The 24,372-nt window shown below is 30.5% G+C and overlaps 1 protein-coding gene across 9 annotated transcripts in view; it reads right to left on the minus strand.

The window, feature by feature from the left end:
- LOC142321826 (CREB-regulated transcription coactivator 1-like) overlaps positions 1–24,372 on the minus strand; it is a 211,175-nt gene that overhangs the window by 154,608 nt on the left and 32,195 nt on the right. For 8 of the 9 annotated variants that reach the window (XM_075360261.1, XM_075360258.1, XM_075360264.1 and 5 more), the window contains exon 2: positions 21,058–21,171. The exons of the other annotated variant lie outside the window; for it this stretch is intronic. In XM_075360261.1, the coding sequence (XP_075216376.1) occupies positions 21,058–21,171 (114 nt within the window). The remainder of the gene's footprint in view (positions 1–21,057; positions 21,172–24,372) is intronic. 9 annotated transcript variants of the gene reach the window in all.

The raw sequence follows: 24,372 nt of genomic DNA on the forward strand, positions 1-24,372 counted from the left end.
TGATTACGTGGCAAACGATATTAATACTATTATAAATCAGCTGTTCATATAACAAATGTTTCTAGTAACTTTACAGTGTTGCCACTTTGGCTGCCAAAGAAAAACTAGTCTGATTACTTTATTTTCAGATCTCGTATACATAAATATATATGTAAAACAAGCGACGCATGTTACGATGTATTATTTTTTATGTATGAACTACAGTCCGTGCCTGATAGTGCAAATTCCTAAAAATATCATGTACAATGCTTTTTTAAAACCTGGTAATTAATTTATTCACATACAATACGTTTCATAAATTATAGAGCCGTTAATTAAGGAAAGATACACAGATTTTTACGTTCATCATTCAGTTCGTGTATATGTTTGAGATCACGTAACAAGGACGATTTAAAATGTAAATGATTCTTCGTTGAAGTTACTCGTTTTTGAATGTGTAGCAGACTTTAGCCTTAGTAAAAGGGGTTCAAATAGTACACCGACTTTCAATTGTAACTGCTGTATTATGTATATATACATAAAGACACTTTGATATATTCATTAGATTTCAATGTTACGATCTTGAGGATAATTTAAAGAATAAAACCAAAGTATATATCTAATTAAAAAGTATTATTCTTGCAAAGGAACTAACCGAAATACTGTATAGTATAAAAGCCCTCATCGATATAACAAGGAACTATTTTATTTATTAATAGTTGTCAACTTCTCAAATATTTTTTTATAAAATGTTCTGACAGAAATAAATTCAGAAAAGCACAAGCTTAAACGTCTATCAAATTTTTGTGTATCCTACTTAAGTTACGCGGTAAATCGTCAGGCCCCCTCTTTCGTTGTACCGAGAATATAGTACTGCAAGATTGTCCGATTTGGTGACGTCTAGAAAGTTTCCAGATAGCAAGAGCATTTTAATTCGGTGCCCTACGGCAGTTGCCACCCTCGTTCGGGTAAGATGTAATCCCAGTTAGGATTACATCTGTAGCTAGTAAAATAAACAGATCGAGAGGCCAGAATATGCTATTAATAAGAACAAAAACCGAATGAAGGTGGAGAACAGTATCGAAGAAATGTATTACGAACTATTCTATAAGGGCTAGTTAAATTTAAAGTATCAGTAGGAACTGTTTGAATATATATTTATAATATGTGTATATATTTTTAGACTATAATTCTGAAAAAGACCGTATTAAATAATTAATATTTATTCACAATATTTCAAAACACCTGTTATCAGTGAATGAATTCAAAATCTATCGACTAAACATGGAATAGTATTTACAAGTTTCATAAAAATATAAAAAACGCCCGGCGCGTGCACACTTTACAAATAAGTATAACTAGAAAATGGATTAAAGTCGCTCTCTTTCGTTTCGTTTATACGACCCCTAATGAAATCGTTAGCGGATTGACATGCACCATCATTAACTTTCTTGATCAAACTTTTATACTTTAAGGCTAGATTCCTTACGAATAAAAAATTGATAATTGGTCAACAGAAAGAGGATTTCAACTAATCACAAAATAATATCAAAATTTTTGTATACATGCACGCGAGTTGCAACCCCGTAACTCATAATTATTCACAATAATATTAAAACCGACCGTTATCGATAATTAAAATTATATCAACACGATGTATTTTCACAATCACTAAAAATCAGTGAAAACCACTTGAATCATTTTTAACCTAAATCGACCATAACGTTCGTTTTAAACACGCAAAAATATACATCCTATTAACTCCGGAATAAATAATTTTTATTTATCATTGTTCTAATCCAATTTGGTCGATATTGGACAAACTGTTTTCCAATTTTCAAACAGCCAAGCAGTCAAAGACGACCGTTTTAGACAATAAAAATCGTTTTAAAATGTATTATTTAGAATTCAACATTTTAGTTTATATGCAGACGTACTTTAACGATTGAAAAATTAGTTTTATATATACACTGGAGTTGAAAAAGAGTTTTTCGCATTCTCCCGGCTTCTGGATATCATAATTCTGGTAATATTAATCAATCTGGCAACACTTGCGTATTTTTGAAATGCGATACATCATTGAGTATTTTTAGAAAAGCTACGATTATATTAGTTCATTTATTTAAAAGTTATTGCGCCCTGAAAACGAGTCAAAATAAAGAAGGAATTAAATTCATTTGATATTTTATTAGAAAAACGGAAGAATGCAGCTCAAACTGCTTAAAAACTAATTGTGAGATTTATGGAAATGATGCGGTATCAGTACGTGTAGCACAAATCTGGTTCAAGCTTTCTCAATGTGGAAATCTTTACGCCAATAATGCATCTCGCTCTGGTCGACCAACGACAGAAAAAGTCTATGACATCATTGAAGAATTGAGCAAGACCAGCACATTAGCAGTCGTGATATCAGTTACGAACTAAACACTGACCGCAATGCATTTTTAAACCGTTTGAAGAAGGATACAAAATAAAAACTCCTAAATAAATAAAAACTCAAAATAAAATGTTTGAGTCCAAAATTATTAACAATGAAAAATTCCATGGATTGAATTTTTATCTGCGAATCGTTAAAACGGAACGAAATCGAACCGTTTTTGAAACGGCTCATTACAGATGATAAAAAATGGATTACGTACGACAATAATGTACGGAAGAGATCGACGTCAAATCAAAGTGAAGCTCCATAACGGTGGCAAAGCCAGAATTAACGCCAACAAAAGTGATCCTGAGTGTGTAGTGGGATCGGAAAGGAATTTTTCTCTGCGAGTTCTGGCCGCCCGGTCAAACGATTGATTCTAAATATAGCAAAGGTGTCGTCTTCCATTACGACAATGTCAAACCCTGCACATTTTTGGTGACATATCGGTAACTGAGGGAGCTTTGCTGGAAAGTTTAACGCATCCTTCGTACAGTCCTAATTTTGCGTAGTTGAGTTATTTAAAAGGAGTACAGCAAGTTTTAAAGAGTTATTAGGTTCTCCTCAGAACTCTTTTTAACAGCATAAAATTGGCTTCTAAAGAGTTATGTGAAAATCATTTGACATAGTGTTTTCGTCCAGAAAACACAGAAGTTCTACGATAAAGGGACTATGATTTTACCTCAAAAATAGCAAAAGTTGGTCGATCAAAACGGTACATTTCTGTCAAATAAACTTTATTAGAAATATAAAATAAAAACCTTGCTTTATTTTTGCAATAAAATAAAAATAAACCCTTTCTCCAACCCACTATTTTTATGATGATACGAATATCGGAAGTAGTGTTCGAGTTAACAGGAGGTTGTTCTATTTCGATATTTTACACTAATTAAAATTAACCACTATTATGTCGCGGATGAAATTATATTTGAAAACAAAAATGAGATGAAATAATATGAGTTAGTAGAATAACTTTGAGCGATGTACAATAACTTACCCAAAAAATGATTAACAGATACTTTATTTACCAGTTTTCAAAGGCTGACGTGGTTGTAACAATACCTTTCTTTCTTGTAGCAGTTGTTTTTTTAAAAAATGCAATTTAATCCATTCCCGTCACAATAACTACTTTACAAATTTTTTTCTGCTTATCAAATCGAACTTAAATTTATTTAATATATATACATAAAACCATTCAGTTATAGGATTATTTGCAGAATGGGCGTTTAACGCAAAACCGTTGGTCCAAAAATGGCCAAAACGGTCTGGGTCAACGAAAAAATATTAGTTGTTAGGCAAATGATACGGAATTTTTTTTTAAATTTTTAGGCGTTTCAGAAAACTTAAAAGTCAAGTTAGATTAAAAGGTAGTAAAGAAATTTACATTTATTATTTATTTTCTTCATTAAGACCAATTTTGAGTTAACATTAGATCCTCATCTGCAGATGAGAATACGACGCACAGTTCCTAAATAAAGTTGCGTTAAATAAAATATTTTAACACAAGCTTTATAATGTTAATGCAACAAACACTGTTAGGAGAGGGGAAAGAATAAACTTCAAAGCACAGAAAACGACACAAATAAATTTTAACGTCATTTATAATCTTAATTTAAAAAAAAGAAAAAGATATACGCTACTCTTTTTGTAATTGCACAGAATAGTTACGCAAGCAATAATTAGTCGAAGCAAACAAAACAAACCTCAGACAAATTAATATTATAAAGCTCTTTTTCTCACAATTAGTAATTACGGATCGATATAACACTCGTGGAAGATTAAATCGGTATTAATTTCTTGTCGATCGTACGTTACAAACTGTAATTATAACACCAACCCTAATTAAAAGAAAAGTAACATTATTAAAAAAATTAAAAACTAAAAAACAAATCATCACTTCAATAAAATAATGCAGTAATTTGTAATGCAATAATAAAACGTGCTTCAATTTATAACACTTTAACCTTGACCTGCATCTCACCTAAAAAACTGAACTGGACGGGGTAACGGAGCAGCTGAATTCTTATCAACATAATACCGACGTAAATATTTCCTTAGATAATAATAATAATATACACTAACTTCCGTTTTTCGTTTAAATACTAGTGCACATGCGCAAAAGTTCAATAAAAAAAAAAATTAATTAAAAATTAAATTGCCCGTAGAATTATTATAATCGTATTTTTATAAATAAATATAAGTTAAAACTATAAAACAAATAAAAATAAACCATCTAATAACAAAACAAAAATCATTAACAAAATAATCAATGGAATTTACATTTATTTACCAAATGATACCAATTATATATATACATATGTAATTATATATATATGTGTGTATATATATATACACACATACACATACACACGAGTATAAATTTATCAATGCATACAAAGCAAATTTATTTAAATAAGCAGAATATTTTTCAAATAAATTACTTTAGTAACAAACAATTTATGCAACGGTTTGAAAACTATTTTTAACAAGCACATTTTTTCATTCTACAAAAAATGACAACCTTCATCTTATCAATATATTTATCTACTACATGTGTTATTTTCAGATCGCTGAACGCAATACCGTGTTTTAAAACCTACTCGCACAATAATTCGGAATAGCCGTCTAACAGCCCTAGCGACAAAAACTATACGTAGAGCTACTGATATCAATGATCATATGATACAGCCTTCAACACGTTTTACACCCTTCAAGCATTCGTTGGATGAATATTTTCCTAATAAATGAACTGGAAGAAGTGCTTCTATAACAAAAGATCACTATGAATTTTTTAAATATTATTTTTGTTGTAGAGATAAAGAAATTTATCGTGCTTGATAAGCAATGAGATATATGATAAAAAAAGTAATACAAATCGAATGAAATAAAATATTAAGGGATGCAACAGAATTTCCTAAAATAATATATTAATCTATAAACACTAATAATCAAAAATTTGGACATTTGAAATGCAGTAAATTTTATAGTTTATTTTAATGACACCTTCTCATTGCCGCACCATTAGGTTATAAACATTAAAATTCGATAATTTCTGGCTAAAAATGTGATTCCTTGTCGTAAAGATACATTTTAGTGTAATATTCGAGAACTATTTGAGATAATAAAAAAAAAAGAAATGTAATCTCATAGTATTGAACCTCTTTGCTACTAAAATATTTTAAGCTATGGCTAGATAAATTTACCGCAATTGCGAAAGGTTTTTCTGAGAAAAAAAAATCAATTAATTCACCACAATATGTGGGTTTTGAAAACCACATCTGTGGTTTTTTCATAATTTAAAAGATTTTTGTTTGCTAAAATTGGGCATTGAAATAACAGTGATACAAATTTTGAATAAGATCTCCTTTTTATTTTAATGCGGTTAAACACAAAATAATACACATTTTTTAAGAATTCCTTTATAAAATCTCTTTAAAATGAAATACTGATAGGTATATGGAAAAAAACCATTAAATTTGTAATTTAATTGCATATGAAAATTTTGATATATTGGCCATCCTTCGCAAAATTCCCATTTATCATTTAATAGACTAGAACACAATTTCATTTAATTTACGCATCTAATTTATTGAAAAGATGGTTTACATCTAAACTGTATAATAAAACCGACTTTGTATTCAAATTAAAATAGACGGTTGTCCCGTACGCTGAGTGTTAATCTTGTGATCCACAATCACAAGATTATGATATTATAACCTACAGTTCATAAAAGGCAGTTTTCTAGAAACGGAATGAAATATTTAATTAAAGGGTTATTTTTAACGGTATAATCATTAAAATTAATTATTCAGTATTACAGATAAAAAAATGCATAATATATTAGTATAGTAAAATACATTTAGGTAAATTTACAAATAGACCGCATATTCTTTTATGAAAAATGTTTTTTTCACGGCGAGTTAATTTCCTTTTTTTTTTTTAAAATGAGTTTTTTATAAATGTTAAATTAAATAAGAAATAAAGACACAATTAATTAAATTTTACAAAACTAATGACTGTTTCTAAGACTATGTTACGATTTTTATCAATTCGCGCCAAGTCGTATTTGATTAAATGCGCAATTTTTTTTCTTGATTATTTTTGGAAAAATACATTTGTTTACGATACATGTCAATTACTTAGGAGAAAAAATGAAAGTTTAAAATTTTTAGATTCTTAGACGGAGGGAAAGTTTCTACAAGATGGGAAAAAACAATAATAAATAAATACTATGTCATTTTGTTACCTTGATTTCCTAGAATTTTATCTAGCTTCACCGGATAAGGTAACACTAAAAATGTGTATTTTAACAAGCAAAAAGTAGACACTTCCAAACGAGTTACATAGGCTATGAAGTCAAGAGACAAAGAGAAAATACATACATAACAAATTTGGGATGTGTGTGCGTGTATTTATATATACACGCGCTCGAACGCGCACTCCAAATTTGTTCATGAAATAAAAAATAACGTTGAAAAACTATTACTGTACTAATTATCGTATTATCCTAAAGAGCCAAACTAAGATTTTGGAGATCTTAACAGGATAAATACTTTTTTAAAAACAATTTACGACAAATACGTTCTTTTACATTTTACTGCAGTACACCTGAACAAATTATCGATTCTTTCTTATCAGCACCACAAACTAGTTAAAAGCCAGTCCTTCTAGAATAACAAGCTTAATATAATAAAATCAAAAAAAACTTTTACTCTAAAAAAGAGTAATAGCATAACTGACATAGAGATATAAGACTAAAATTAATTAAATCTAATGAATTCGCATTTACGGAAGTTCTCAATGGAAGAACCATAACAAAAGAAAACGTTGAAGGACTCCTTCCGACAAAATGAATCTACTGGAAAAAGAGTTAACGAGAACCTTAACATAACCAACTAGTTTAATATACGGTCACTACTTCTCAGTTCGCAAATAACTTAGAACTAGAGTACAGGATGATAACAAATGAAATATACACTTTCGATAGCTTAAAAAAATTAAGCAGGTGTAAGTGAATATAGTAAATGATATGGTTTTACAGGGACTTTTTTAAAATTTAAGTTTTCTTTTTCCTGTTTAGGCTCAGGTAATTACCTTTCAGATAATACTTCAGAGGATGAATGAGAATAATATGTATGAATGTAAATGAAGTGCAGTCTTGTACAGTCTCAGTTCGACAGTTCCTGAGATGTGTAGTTAATTGAAACCCAGCCACCAAAGAACACCGGTATCCACGATCTAGTATTCAAATCCGTGTAAAAATAACTGACTTTACTAGGACTTGAACGCTGGAACTCTCGACTTCCAAATCAGCTGATTTGGGAATACGCGTTCACCATTAGACCAACCCGGTGGGTTATGTTGATATATCTGCTCTGCTGCTAATGTCACTCATTGATGTGTCAAGATGGGCCAGTGACAAGATGGCCGCTACTGCGGTACAGAAAGCTTTTAATGTGCTCGAATTGGCCAAAATAAACTCTGTTGCGTTGTGCAGCATGGTTTCAGAACAAAACACGATAAATCACCACCAACAAGAAAATCAATCTATGAATGGAATAAACAATTTTAACACACAGGGTGTCTGTTATAAGCTATAATGTGAACAGAAATGTTTACGAATGTCTTCAAACATTTTCATGACGACAATGTAACTTTTTTATTAAACTTTTCCACTTAAGTTACGTGAAAAACCTTGCTACGGACTAACACAGAACTTTCGTGTACAGTAAACAATCGATATCGGTCCGTTTGTAAATGGTTCGATCGAACTGAGAACTTTCTCTTTAAAAACATACTTAACAAGACGATCTTTACTAAATTTGGTCAATATATCTATTTAAAAACTAAATAAGTTGTTTTTATCATAAAAGAATAGCCGGATCACAAAAATATATTATAACAGGATTTTTTAGCCAGTAATTAATTAATTAATTAAGCTAAGCAATATTTAAGGTCTCCTTTCCTTAAACTGCATGTATTCCGTATTATTCATAGGCCATAGACGAAGAATTTGAAACGTAATTTATGAACATGCAGAACTTATTTAGCTGTGAAAATAATATTCGAACCACATTTACTTATAAGTCCTTTCCTCTTATTTTTCTTTTAAGTAGCCGATTCGATATATTCTCTCAAAATAATTGCCATATATTCTATTCGAATTGATTACTAAATTTTTCCTTTCGGTAGTCTCAGGATAAATACAGAAGTTTTATAAAACCGGAGTTCGTAAGCTAGAAGTACTAACTTTTTAAATTCGCTACAAAAATTTGACAATTAGCAGGGTTTCAATTAGGAAAAAAACACTTAAAATTAGTCCACTTTCGCTTACATTCCACCCAAAACGTTTTTTTTCTTATTTTGAAAATTAAATTGTTTTGTTACAAGGAATAATCCAATATTTTTGTGTTTAAACATTTGACCCTCATTAATATTTTTATTCAATATCTAGTAGTTAAAATGATATGTACGCGGAAAAAACAGGTTATACTCTTTACATATACAAAATGGGTTATGTATTCTATTTCAGTTAACACTGTAAAGTGAACGATTTGTAGCTAATAAAACAGATAATTACATCTAATTTCAATTTTAATAGTTCCTTCTTGGTTATTGCTGCAATTAAAAAATACTTTACTTCAAAGTTTATTTTTTAAAGCCTGTAATTGCGCGCCACAAATAGGGATTCACCTAGTCACACATCCAGACAAAGGAAAATCCATGGATCGCCAGACTACTAATAAATTATTAATAGAATTCAACAACAAAAAGGTGTCATGAATGGGAATACAGAGCAACCGTCTACGTTAAAAAAAAAATTAGCGTGACCTTATACTACCATTAAACTTCCACTCGGGGAGGCACAAGCTACCCCTCTAACACCCCTACATATCTGCAATAATTTTCATACGTATAAATTTATACATATACGAGCCTCAGCTGAAAACTTGCACACTAGAGTGCTATACGGAGACAAAAGGTACTATCGAGTTGGGCATGGCGGCACATGAAAGCTAAAATCCCTCCTCTACAAACCTGCGACAATGCGTTGAAATCCATTTACCAGTTTGTTTTCAGTAACAGTTAAAATGTAGTCGAGTACGGCCAAAATGTTAACACGGTTAAAACAGTGCGCAGTGATCGAATTTTTAACAGCAGAAAATGGAATCCTACGAATATTTTTCAACGTTTAAAAGCGGTTTACGGTATTGAAACTGTTGACAGTACTCTGAGTAATTGGGAGTTGAAATTTCGCAAAAGTGAAACTGGTAAAACGACAACTGAGAACGCACCTCGCAGCGGACGGCCAGTTTCTGTGACTGACGAGAAACATCGAAAGGAGGTGGATGATTTACTTCACAGTGACCGGCGAATCACCCAGCAACACGTCTCTATTCAGTTAGGAATATCTAAAGAACGAGTAGACCATGTTATCGAGCAATGAGTTACCGTAAAATCTGTGCACGATGAGTACCGCGAAAACTTTCTGATGGCTCTCCGCAAGCTGAAGTTTGAGCCTAATCCGCATCCGCCATACTCGCCGAATTTGGCTCCACTTCTTCCCTCATCTCAAGAGGGATCACAAAGGTAATCATTACACCACCGACTATGAGGTGAAGGAATGGAAAAATTTGTCACACGTTTGGGAAAAGTGTATCAGTGTACACGGGGACTAAATGAAAAATAAATACTGAATTTTGCAGCTAAGGCATTGTACTTTTATTTATTTTTTATTTCATTTCAATATCTCTTTTCATTTCCATGCTACGCATATCTGTGCAAAATTTATCAGCCGAGTCTCGTGTGTGTGTATGTATATATATAAATATATATATACATACACACACACACATAATTTCGTCCCCGCAAATAACAACTATTTTTTAATTTTTCGATTTTTTTCTATTCTTATGAAATGTTATTACAAATATCCTACTTGAACCTTATGTTTGACATTAAATTATTACACCCTTTTAATCTTCTTTTTTCTATCTAAGTTACATTATATAAAAAAATTGGCTCGAGAGAACAATTCCATAACAGTTTTTACCGAAAAAGCTTTTTTCCAAGTTCTAATGGTTTTTTAAGTTAAATTTTAGCTTATAAAAAGAATATACGGAAAGTAATATTTGTTTTTTTTCTAATACATACTAATAACTTAATTTATAAATTATAACCATAACAGTAAAAAAATCATGCATGAAAACTAGATTTTAATGTATTAAGGATGTAATTTTTTAACGCTAAATGCCTTAATTTTCGTTCAGTGTAAAAATATATACATAAATCGAATGAAAAAAATATATTATATACATTCTGCAGGTATTCTCAAAAACAAAATTTTCCTAAAAAGACAAAACAATTTAAAAACAAACAATCATGACGTATTTTAATGAGACACTAATCTATCTGAAAGGACTGCCAATTAAATAAATAACAAAATAAAAAATAAAATCTTCCTGTATAAGTCTGATACATAATAATCAAATGGACTTATTTTATTTCTTAACATGCTCAACATTCCTTAAACGGGAGGCTCATACAGACTAATTTCTGTTTTCATGATACTAAGTTTGGACTATTTTATCATTTTTCAAAAATAATTTATTTTAATATCTGTTCTCATTAAACTTATAATAACTGAATTAAAAGTGGTTTAGAACAATTGTATAACCAGGTTATTTTAAAAACCCTTTCGAAACCCGGAAACGAGACAGCAACACGTTTATGCTTTTAAAATTAAGTAATGCTTAATAAAAATGCTTAATAAATTAAGTATGCTTTTAAAATTAAGTAAAATTAATTATCATCTAACTTAGAACAAATTTCAAAGTTCTTTCATACAATTATATTAGTATAGTTTTACGTTACAAAATAATTTGTAAAAAATAAAAATAAAAATCAACTTCAACAAATAATAATACTATAGAATTACATATAATTATATTTTTAATTATTACTAAAGTAAAATTAAATCTTTTTAAGTAAACTAAAAGTACTTATAACAAATAACTATTTTTGAAGTCGGTGCCAACCAACACAAGTTAAACAAAGAAATAACTTACGTTCTATACAATACAAATACTAATTCAAATAATGCAAAATTGGTAATAGAAGTTTTACTACAATAAAATGATATCTACAAAAATAAAATTACAACAATAAAATGCGACATACAAAAATATGATATAAAAATACTTTATAGATGCTTAGGTACATTATTATCACCAAGTATATACGCCTTAACGAACTTAATATGAATTATTATCGTGAGACGCTCTGTCTTATATCCTCTTGAGATCCGATTTTACATGTGGGAATCCAGTTTACCCGCCAAGCGGTCGGTTGAGGTACTAACTTTATGTTTACTGGCACCGACTTCAAAAATAGTTATTTGTTGTAAATACTTTTACTTTAGTTAATAAATAAATAAAAAATTATTTGTAACTTTTTAGTAGTAGTAAGTCGGTTTTTATTTTTTATAAACTATTTTATTTCACAATTTTTAGTGGCATCTAGTACCTATATAAATATATATACATATACATATATATATATATATATATATATATATATATATATATATATATATATATATTGTAATTTAGCATTTAGGGATAATACACTAATCACTATTATATAAAAATATTAAATGTAGGTTTAATATTTACATCGAGTTTAGAGGAAAGTAGCCAAGAAAGAAAAGGAATGATTGTTTACGAAAGAAAAATAATAGAGAAAGAAATGCCATGAATATTTCCACGGAGAAAAACAATGATAATAATATAGAGTGTTATTAATATCCTAGTCATACAGTGAACAGAGCAACACGGTATGGTGCGAGCGGTCAGCGATTAAGGGTGTCGAGCCGTTCGGTTTTTTGTTATTTTTCCTAAAATTATCATCGGATTTAATTAAATTTATATGGGATCATTCCGAAAGTATACTCTTTCGATTACAAAAAAGTTATCAAAATCGGTTAATTAACGTCGGAGATATTGTGTAACATACATTAAAAAAATTATACAGTCGATAACCTCCTCCTTTTTGAAGCCGGTTAAAAAATGTTTCTGGTAATAAAATAAATTCTCAAAATGCTGTCGGTGAAAAAATAAAATTATATCATAAAGTAAAAACAAAGCCGAATAATATACCACTATCGAACTGCGTGTCACTATCGTAAAACTCACTATCGAATGCGTTTCGAAACAGCGCAAATATATCGGTCCACGGGCCTAAACAACATTAATAATTTTATTTTAATACAACATAGCAATTTTTGATTACTTGCGACTGATTACTTCTAGACGTTTCATTCGCAGAACATTTGGATAGAAATCAAATAAATAAAGACATCAAATTCAGTAATAAGAAAATGAGCTCCATCAGATAATACATAAATGATATTGTGCTACAACACATCAAAAGGTCAGAACATCAGGATTATTCTGAAAATTTATATCACGATATCGATACAAATTCATAACATTACCCATTAACTGTGTGTGAAGATATACTAAATGAAAAATTTGACCACTGTATGTTTCAGGTCAAACGTTTTTATTAAATCAGATTATTACTACGATATCGTAGAATATACGTTTACAATTAATTAAAACGAAAAATTAATAAATATTTTTAACTCTTTATTAGCAATAAAATTTTATCGCAGGGTACAAGTAACAAAACTCGCAGGGCTTGTCAGTCTTAGAGGTATACATGAAGAAAAGCCTACCACTATTCATTAAATGTGACAAAAATCATCACCTCAACTTGCAAACAGTTACATCTCCAACTATCAATAACTTTTCTATATGTAAAAAGTTTTCTAATTATCAAGTGATATCTCTTAAAGACTATGTTAAGAGATGTAGATAAAGTACCAAATCTGTCTTCTATTTCCTTTTTTTTACTTTTCATAAACCAAACAATAAATGGTATATATACTGAAATACTGATTTACTTTAAGAACTTGTTTTAATTAAAAACAAACCGTTTTTAAGTTTCTTTTAAATTATTTTTTCCTGTAAACAATAGAATATTTTTTAATAGTAAATATAGGAGTTACGTACGGCATACAATAGGTTTTCACAAGGCACCAGTCGCCAAACTCAAGCCAATTTATCATTCGCTAATCTCTTGAATGCTCTCGTTCATCGCAGGCCTTCAACAAGATTAATATTAAAAATAACTAAGAAAATATATATTCGTAAACCCATCAGTTACAATCTAGCTCAAAAAGAATAAAAAAAAATCCCTTTCTGCACGCCGGCAGGCGGAGTAGATTTCACCGGTGCTAAGTAGGGGATAAAAATGATTTCCACCTTAAAGTCAAGAAAAACTTCAAATTTACTCAATACGACAGTGGCTGCATGTGAAAAAAGTTTCACGTGTTTAGCACACAAGCCTCTTCGTTTAATTCCAGCAACATTTTGGTCATCCCTTGCCGTAAAGGTTAGTCATATCAAAACTTTTAGGTAATGTTTAGAGGACTAACGAACACTTTAAACCGATTCGATACTGTGCCTATTAAGAGAGATATGATTTTTGTTATCTTCAAAACCCCATTTTTTCCATCCCCTCGGCCAATGGTTGGTGATAACAAAAAACTTTACTTATTCGTTTTATCCCCTTATCCAAAGAATAGTAGGAACTTTAAACGAATCCGATATTTTACTTAATAAGAAAGTTATAGCGATATTTTGTTTTTTCGAAAAAAACCCTCCCATTTCCACCCCCATGGTCCGATTTTGGTCGATATATATATTAAATATATATATATATATGTTTATATATATAATATGTGTAATATATATATATATATATATATAAACACGCAAAAAATAAAACAACCTTACATAAACAGCTAATTTTCAGGAGATCGACAAAAAAAAATTTCGAAAGAATTTTAAACACATTATTTTTTCTGAAAATGTAAATGTAATTTATAATAGCTACGAGTATTTACGGGCAATATTTAAAAACATAAATCTTTATTGAACTAAATAAAAAAAGATACCAACGATTTAATAACTCATGTTTGAATCTTCTGTACTTGATATAACCATGGGAAAATTAACTGGACACATATTACACAGAAACATAAACATCTTTTGTAAAGATAAAATTAGGTTATTCTTTTCTAAATATCTCTGAACTTGATTATAAAAATTTTTAAAGCACACTTTCATTAGTTCCGACATTTGTCACAGTAATAATACAGCAGAATGCTTGGCATCTATTTTAGAATAGGGGGAAAATTTAATACCGTTATACTACTTTAAAAAATAACTTTTTGATCTTGCAAAAGAAAAACTATTTTCAACACTCAAATAATACAAGTATATAAAATATTCTATAATTTGACAAATACAAGATTTCACGTCACGATGTAACATTATTTCCAATATTGAATTTATATTGTGTTTTCTCCTCAACTTTTCTACCTGTCTTTCCAAAATTTTATCCTCAGCAGGATAAATGATTTATCTAATTTTAAAAATCTAGGAAGATAATCTACAAGCACTTCAACAAAAAACTGATTTCATAACATTTCTTACAAATAATAACAATCAAAATAATGCGCCAAATACATTATCATTTTAGCTCGCATCCCAATAGAACGTCTTTACCGGACCAAATTACCAACTCACCCAAAATAAAATTTTAAGCCTTTAATTAAGTATGCTAATCGATCTACGTTTCTACTCTGTTCATATAAAAAACTATTAAATGTAATAAGATTATACCGATTCAATACAGAGAATGGTAAAAGAATTCGGACTTGGATTACGCTTGGATTATAGATTAAGTGACGATTAGTACACAAAGTATCCAATGAAAAGACACAAACAATATTGTCTGATGACAAACATAACCTGTAAACATACAAACAATCGATGTCACGCCTAAATATAAAATGAACTGTGCGAAACAAGTATCGTAATTAGCATACAATTATTGGCCTGTTGTTAGCACACGCGACTTTCCGCGAAGGGAATCCATTGCACCCTCCAGAAACTAGAATCCCACCCGGTGCATTCCTGCTAACCCGAAAGGCTTTCAGTGGACAGACTGAAGGGGAATCGCGCCGGGAGAAAGTCGCAAATTATTTTGTTAGTCTCTCAAAGAATAGCTGAAATAATAACATTTCCAAATCGATCTGCAAAGGATCGGAACGCAGTTACAGATTCCGTCCTAAAATAAAATATAAAACCGCCATTAATATATAAATAAATACTCGCCTGATAATAAGAAAGACCCAACAACAAGGGAATCTTCTCCAGGCTCTGCGATGAATAGGGGGAACATATATCTTCCCCCGACTCATTTCGTTAAGAATCGTAAAGTATAAAGTAATAAATTTTTAAGTAATTTTTTGTAATAGTCTACAAAAATTTATGAAGTATACCGAGAATTTCTGCCAAACCTTTCCAGTAAGGAGAAGATACTTGCAACTATATCTGTGCGCGCTCTAGACGATCGCCTATGATAATCTGCAAATAAAAGTATTGAATCGATTGTGCCTTATCACGAAAGTTTTACCTATTATTATTATTACTTAAAACATTCAAGTAAATTTTACATAGTGAATCCAATCAGCACCTACCATTACAATGCAGGATTTTCATGATTATGAGCTCATATTACTATTAATATTGTCGAGTAATCTTAACATGGAAAGAGTCATCCATATTCGACCTGGATCTGCGAGTACGTTTTTTAATGTATACACGTGTGATTATTTTGTAAATTTTCCAACAATAATACCCTACGGATGGAATTGATTTTTTTAAAATCAGTGCGCTAATTTTTCTGATGCCAAATCGCCTATCCTAGTTACATGCATTTTCATTACTAACAGCACAGTTCGTTGCATTAAAGGAATAATCACCTGAATTAAAACACTGCCTTTTTCATTGTAAACGGTAAAACAAAACAGGTTCTATTTCCTCATTAACTGTTTGAGATTCGACAAGGAAAGTCGAACAGGAAATGTTTACGTGTGATTCATAAATTCTGCGCATCTTTATCCATATAAAATATTGTAATTCACAAACATATCGATGAGTGTAACTGGCGTGCTATACCTTTTTAACTAGCTTCATAACAACAGTAAAAATCGAGAACGACTTTACTGTATTCCCTCACAAATTTTCTGTTATACTATTGAATTCCAGTTCACAATTGAAATTTTACTTCAAATTTGTTATGAAACTTGACGAGATATATCGCATAAAGTGATACAAAAATGTTCGTATAACTTTTTTATTTACTGCATTATTCAAAATAATAGAATAATAACAAATATTTTAGATAATTTTTTTTCATTACTTATTTTAATAGACAGTAGATAAAGTATACTTCTTTAAAAAAATAAAATAATAGAGGAAAAGATTCTGTCAAAACCAAGATTACAAGCTGTAAACAAATGTGACGCAGTAGAAAAAAATTCTTATTTTATTTTTTATAAAAAAAATCTTCCATTTTATAAAAGTAATTTTCAACTTCGATCTTCAGTAAAACAATTTTTATGTAAAAAAAATTCAGCGCACCAACAATCTCAGTAACCCAGCCATATACGTAGTTATCCGGTAAAAGTAATATCCAGTGACGTACATAGATGAATGTTATTTAAATGTTCAATGAGCAAAAGAAGCTTCGGAAAGGAAAATCTTGAAAAACATAATTATGTATATGCTACATGCTGATAAAACAGTTATTATTTTTCAATGACACGAAAAAGAAAACATTTAACAGTACAAAATATACATTAAAAAAAAACACAAAACACAACGTCAATGTGAACAAAAATATGTGATAACATATATAAATATATTATACATATAAAAACACAAGTCCAATACGATATATTTTCCTTTTGATAACAAAAATTATAATATACATTCCAATAACAAAAAAAGCAAGACAAATTACAAACAGATGAAACCGAACTATCAAAATGAAAATAAATCCTGGGTATATCCTTACAAAGTAAAGAATTTCGCCATTTGGGCACCTGTACGTCTTAGGAAGTAGGTTCATAAGAATTAAAAAAATAATATAATTCCAACAATCTACATAGTACTTACAAACCGGTTCCCTTAGATTTTCAAGTTAAATAACAGCCAGATGCAATTTCCGTTTGATTTTATAATCGTAAACACATTTAAGTCGATGATTTTAAAACATGAAAAATATTTTTTCTTTGCTTAAAAATATAGTATTATTTCAAAGGAAAACTGAGGAAAATAAACACGCCATTAAAAAGAAAAAAAGAATTAACACTTAGATTTTGAAGGGGTACATTTTCGGATTCTCACAACCAAACTTTTTCACCTTTTTTCACGAATCGTAATACTTGAACGTAATTAATATTCGGTTATAAATGAAATTCGGTTGGAAAAATGCGTTTTTGCACTCTTCCCTCCAAAAAAATGAGTGGATAGGGACAGTAGGAATGTAGATAATTTTTTCCGGACTATATGGTGGTCCGGACTATATGGTGGGTGTTCATAAATTTCCCATCCAAATGTTCTCAGTAAATCAGGTGTCGGACCAGCAACACGTAGACGTCCATTATTGTGCAGCAGGACGACTCCGTCGGTTAGCCGCCAACGTTGCCGATTTTGAATGGCGCGCAGTAACTTACGTACAGTTTCGCAGTAGGCTTCTGCATTTATAGTCGTTCCACGTGGCATGTAATCGATCAGCAGTATACCAAATCGATCCCAAAAGACTGTGGCCAAGAGTTTGCGTCCAAATGGCTATGGCTTTACCTTTGTCGGTCTAGTTGGTGATTGAGGATGACGCCATTCACTTGACTGCCGTTTTCTCTCTGGCGTGTAATACGAAATCCATGTTTTATCGCCGGTAACAATTGAATTAAGGAACTTTTTCTGTGTAGAAACTTTATCAAAAATTCCAAAGCAGATCCCAATCGGATTTTTTTGTGACGTTCCGTTAAGACGTGCGGCACCGAACGTGCACAAACCTTTCTGAAGCCTAAATGGCCATGAACAGTGCGACCGATAACAGCTCTTGAATCATCAGGAAAAAAAAGGGCCAGGTCGGCAATCGATAAGCGAGATCTTTTCTGATTTCATCACCAACGCGTTTCAAAAAGTCCCCTGTGATTTTCGAGGGCTTCCTCAAACGTTCTTCATCGTGCACATCAATTCTGTTATTTCTAAACCTTTCACACCATTTTCGGACGTTTCTTTCATTCATTACATTATCACCGTACACAGCAACCAACTCCCTATGAATATCAGTCGGCTTAACGTTTTGATCACTTTAGAATGAATGACTCAGTACAGTATTGCACAGTCGGCGGCAACATCGATTTTCCTATTCATTTTATAACGTAATAACTCATACGTAATCAAAGAGACTACAACGCGACACAACTTACAAACAACAATGCTGTGTGTACATTCTAGCGTGGCCATGAACGACACAGGTCGCCAATCTTAAGGAGAAAAATTTCCCAGCGGTTTTTATTTTAGTGATATCCCTCGTAGTTGTATTATTTATAATTCATAAAAAATATATTCAAAATATTTAATAAAAACATTTTTCTACCGTCATTTCTCCAACTTAATCTTCGTAATTCAAATACATGTTATTTTACATTAACTATAAAAAAAAATTCTTTTTATTTATTATTTTTTTGACTGTGAAATTCCGAAAAATTACCGTAAAGGGTACTAATAGCACCACAAATTCTCGAAATACATCGTTCTCTAATAAATATCACTAAATAAGGGTTAAATAAAATAACTGATTAATCAAACACTTTACGTTCACAAAACTTACATCACTAAATTAAGCACCATTACATAAAGAAAAAAATATAAATTAAATACACCAACAACTTAAATAAATAAAAGCTTTACCAAATACAATATGTTATCTCATGCATTTTTGAAAAGTTCTGTTTACTTTTGTGCACAAATTTCTGCATATTTGAGCAACTAAATGCAAGTTTTATCAAGCACATGATTTCAAGTAACAATTTCTGGTAAAAGTGTTCTGATGACAATTTCTGGTAAAACTTATCAATTTGTTAATTTTTTCCTTAGGTAACATCATTAGAAGACTTCTTCAACGAAAATTGCATTGTATAAACGAACGATTTCAATATAATACTTTTTCTTTATTTGTTACAATTTACCGATTGATGTTTTAACGTAATAACATATAACCAAATTCTGATATTCAAAGTAGTTACAAGCGTAACATGAAGATTGTTTCGGAAAACTTAAGGTAAAAAAATAATACAAATTTATACATTCCACATAAGTTTAGCTCACCCTTCCCGTTAGTAATTAGTTTCCATTCCTTTCTTATTTTTATCATGACGTCCCATTTCCTAAGAACGGCTTTTTCAATACTGGTGGTGCTTTTGTAAGCCTATCCATATGTAAACAATAAAAACAGACTTCGAAAAGAAAAATATTGAAATGACTTCTATTAATAACTGAAAATTCAAAATTTTTCGTCTCCGAAAATTTGATGATTAGTAAGTAATTGGTATTTAATTTGGTGTCAACTCTAAATTTGAAATGAATTCTAGTACTTTAAGTTAATTCTCTTTAGGTTTTTCGGACGTTTATTTTTATACACTTAACATACGACAATATAGATAAGTTTATATACTGGCTGGTTCAAAAGTAACTTACATCCTCTTCTAATTTATTTTGTAATTGAGATAACTTGATGCGGTTTGCGGAATTCGTCCTTGTACCGAGGCTACTTCAATGAACATTTCACTCTTTTTTCATTTTTAAACGGTGGGTGGAGGGGGGGGGGTAACTAAAAAATTTCAAAGGATCGATGATCATTTGATACCTCATTTTAAAAAGCTGGACGAGACGAGAAAATGATACAATTAAAAGTACATTCTGATCGTCCAATCCAAAGTGGTAGCCAAAAATGTGTTCGTTTCAGATAACTAGAACTACGGCTGTATGCTCCCCTTTAATCTTTTTGTTATTTTAGGCATCCCGATTCACTCTTTGGAAATCTGCGATGAGGGAGGCTAACTCTATAAGCCCCAATTCAGAGTATACGGCCTTAAAGAAGCCCAAAGGTTTTAAATGGGACATGTGGTCATGCGATACGTTGTTTAAACGTCTTTGCAAGACCAGCAAAACGGTATCAAAAAAATTAGAAGAGGGTGTAAATTACTTTTCAGCTACCCGGTATATATTTTTTACATTTAGACGTAATTAGCAGATTTATAGTAGAAGATAATTGAAACAGATTTTTTAAATCCAAAAATAAAAAATTTACAGAAAATTGTACTATTTCCTGAAGATACTGGAATACCATATTAACAAATTACTGTTGATGTTTTAAAAGGTTTTAACACAATAAAATTAATTATAAATAAATAAAAAATATTAAAACAAATAATGATAGTAAATACATAAAACATTGCAAACGCTAAGCAAAGTAGCAAAACAGTTTTTTAAAATACAATGCAATAACAACAAGCAAAAGAGAAGCAAATTAACGTAAACTGAGATTAAATAAAAAGAATGAAAAAAATAAGCGACAGTAAATAAAAAAGTGTTAATAGCGGTAGAGACAGAAAGAGAAAAAGAGGAAGGAAAACAGTAAAAAGGATTATTTAGTTGGGATAAGCCTACCTTAAGATCAACAGACGAGTTATTGGCAATGTTGTTGACATTGGGCAGTGAACCACCACGGAATGAGCCCAAAGACTGGTTAATACGAAGATGCTGCTTAGACATATGATTCCCCTGGAAAAATAATAAATAGGCATATCCCATATCCAGCAGATAAAAGAGACAAAGAAAGAATAAGTTAGTTTAAGATAGGTAACAGGAAGTATACGAGTTATGATACTTACTTAAAATAAAGATTATAGCAAAGTAATTACAAGGTATATTAGTAAAACACCAGAGTACAGAAAGATAGAAGAAATTAAACAAAAGAATATTAGAATATAATTTAATTAGTAAAAAAAAAGCCAAGCAGGCACTGTTAGTGGATTACTAAACGCATTAAAATAAAACTATGGGCAACACTATTTCAACAATATTAAAATTCAATTAACATGCAAAAACAGTTTATCATCCGCTGAGATAATCGCTGTCCTCAAGTCGGAGGACACTATTTCTATTTACAAAGAATAAATACATCTGGTACTAATGTCCCATCGATTAGTAGCACCAAAGAAACAATGAAGACAATATCTAAAACTACATTACATAAATGGTTATTTATAAAAAAAAAAAACAAATTTACGGAAAGTTTATTAACTAAATATGTTTACTTTAAATTATAAATTATTATTAGTATACACCAATACTACAGAATAAATAAAAAAATAAAAATAAATAAAAAATTCTATGATAAACTGGGAAAAATTTAAATTATAAGTACTACGTTCACTTACAATTACTGCGCAGTTAAATACCGAAATACCACGGAGGAGAGGTAGCGTAGTAACCTTTCAAAGCAATGATAGCGCATTTTCTTTAAATAACATAATTTACCAGTGAACTATAATGATTTCATTAGATCTATTGGGTAAAGCAAAACTAGCCCAAAAAAACGTTACTATTTTATTAATTACAAACAAAAGTTTCAACCTGAATTTTACAATTAAAAAAAAATGAAACCGACATCAAGACCATGTATCGTGATTCACGTATATAGAATTATTATATTCCCACTGTCCCTAATGATGCTGTACATTATATACATTGTATATTGGGTCTGAAAAGTTTAAGACGAGATATCTCGATTTTAATATCGGTGCTACTTATCTTGTGCAGAATTCACACTACCTGCCCTACAGACCGTATAACATCATTTAACTTAACGCAAACATGTAGAATATCAGGATACCAACTAGCCCTACCTACCCGCCGGACGGCGAAAGAATTTTTTTTCAATTTTCAGACCGATTTTTTGTGCCTAAAAAGGTTTTTCAAGATTATGGTACCACCGCGAAAACCAGCTGCGTCGATTCTATCCGCGGTTAGGCTTCTAGCTTAGTTCCTAAGGGCGACGTGATAGCTGCAGGTGTCCGTTGTCTTCTTTCTGAAGGCATAAACACTAAAACTATCTCGGGGTGAACTTTACCGATGCAGATGTCCCTCGAGGCATCTGCATCGGTGGCATCTCTGCGGGGTCTGAACTGAAAGCTGTGGTGCGCATTCAGTTTGAGGGCGAGAAGATGTCCTCCGTTAAAGCCACTACTGGCTAGTAACGGAGGGGGTGGTGTAGCGACCGGACACGCTACGAGGTGGGATCTTCTCCCCTCGGGGGGGGAATCGAGATGCGTCGATTCTAACATTTATTTCAATCGAATTAATAGGAAAATGTTACGCCAGAACAAACAAAAAATATATATACGTATCGAATACATAACCTCCTTTTTTGAAGTCTGTTAAAAAATCGTACGAATATATATTGTAATGTTTATTAAAAAGAGATATAATATTTAAGTTTCTTAAAATTATAAATTTTAGAATCGAATTTCTCTGAAACGATTAATAAAAGTTTCTATGTTCATTTCTTGCGTAATACTACATAACTTATATAATTACTTTTGTAATTATAAAACAGCGCACACGTGTACGCTATTTTCATATAATTCTTGAAATGCTTACTTTAAAAGAACAAAGATATTTATAACTTGATTTTTTTATATAATAATGACAACAGTTTTTTTATACTATCAATTTTTGACTCACATTTTAAAAACATTGATCGGAAGGACATTTATGCATAATCAATTTAAAAAAAAAAAAATATATATATATATATATATATGAAATCTACATTAATGAAATTTACATGAATGTATAAATACCAGTATGAATGTTCATACATGCTCGCGCGTATGTACATATTGTAGGTATAAAACCTTTTTCTTCTTTTGATTGAAATTTTATATTAAATTAAACACGGAAACAGATTTCTACCCCCTACTGACAAATTAGCCAACCATATATACATCCAAATAAAAAGAATTTTGTCTATATATCAGGTATATTTAAATTAATTTAATCGATAAAAGACTGAAACATTAGATTTTGATAGACGTCATAACTAGACATTTTAATTTTAACATTTTTTTTTTACAGAGATAGTAGTCATCTATTTCTTTAATAAAAGAAGTGCGAAAGTAAAACCCGACTTAAATTGAGCAAGAGACAATTTAATGAGACTTCAATCAAGTTTTTCTTTCAAGAAACGCTACGAAAACGTTTGAAATTTACCAAAACGACAAACCGAATGAAATAGTAAAAAAATGTCTACATCAAACCAGCACTGTTCTTACGACTAACATATCTAAATAAATAAAAAATTTCTTTATTTCCTAGTAATTTAATCTTAAATGCAAATGTAAATGGATGTAGAATAATGTGTATATCACTCGACATCTTTCCACATGAAAATTTACGTTGTTTTACACTATGATGTATAAAGTAACGGTGACCGTGTATTTACACCACATGTTATCGCCATTTCTAGCACATAGGTATCAAGAAGAGTTATCCGACTATAGAATCCTGCTAAATTCCTTATATTATACCAGAAAAACAGGGAAAGATGGATAACAAAAGAAGAAAGTTTCTTATCAAAAAAGAAAAATATATCTGAATATACATGCAATTTATATTCACGGGTAATAGTTTCCCCCATTTCTTTACACAAGCTCTATATTATGCGGCCACTTAGAAAAAAAAATGAAAACTTATAAATTAATCTGTTAAAACTATTTAACTACATTCTTAAAATCTAACTGTTCTATATCTGGACTAACCCAAGCAGAAGCATCCTAAAAACTTAACGAGTGTAATAAAATTAGGATTAACATTTCATCCAAAGACCCAATTTTAATATATCGGTTCACATAGAGATAATCAAGCTCAAAACAATCCTGAATGCAGTTTTTTTTACTCGCATGTTGTAATTTTGTTATT

Source organism: Lycorma delicatula, chromosome 3 (genome assembly GCF_047948215.1).
Source record: "Lycorma delicatula isolate Av1 chromosome 3, ASM4794821v1, whole genome shotgun sequence".
NCBI lineage: Eukaryota > Metazoa > Arthropoda > Insecta > Hemiptera > Fulgoridae > Lycorma > Lycorma delicatula.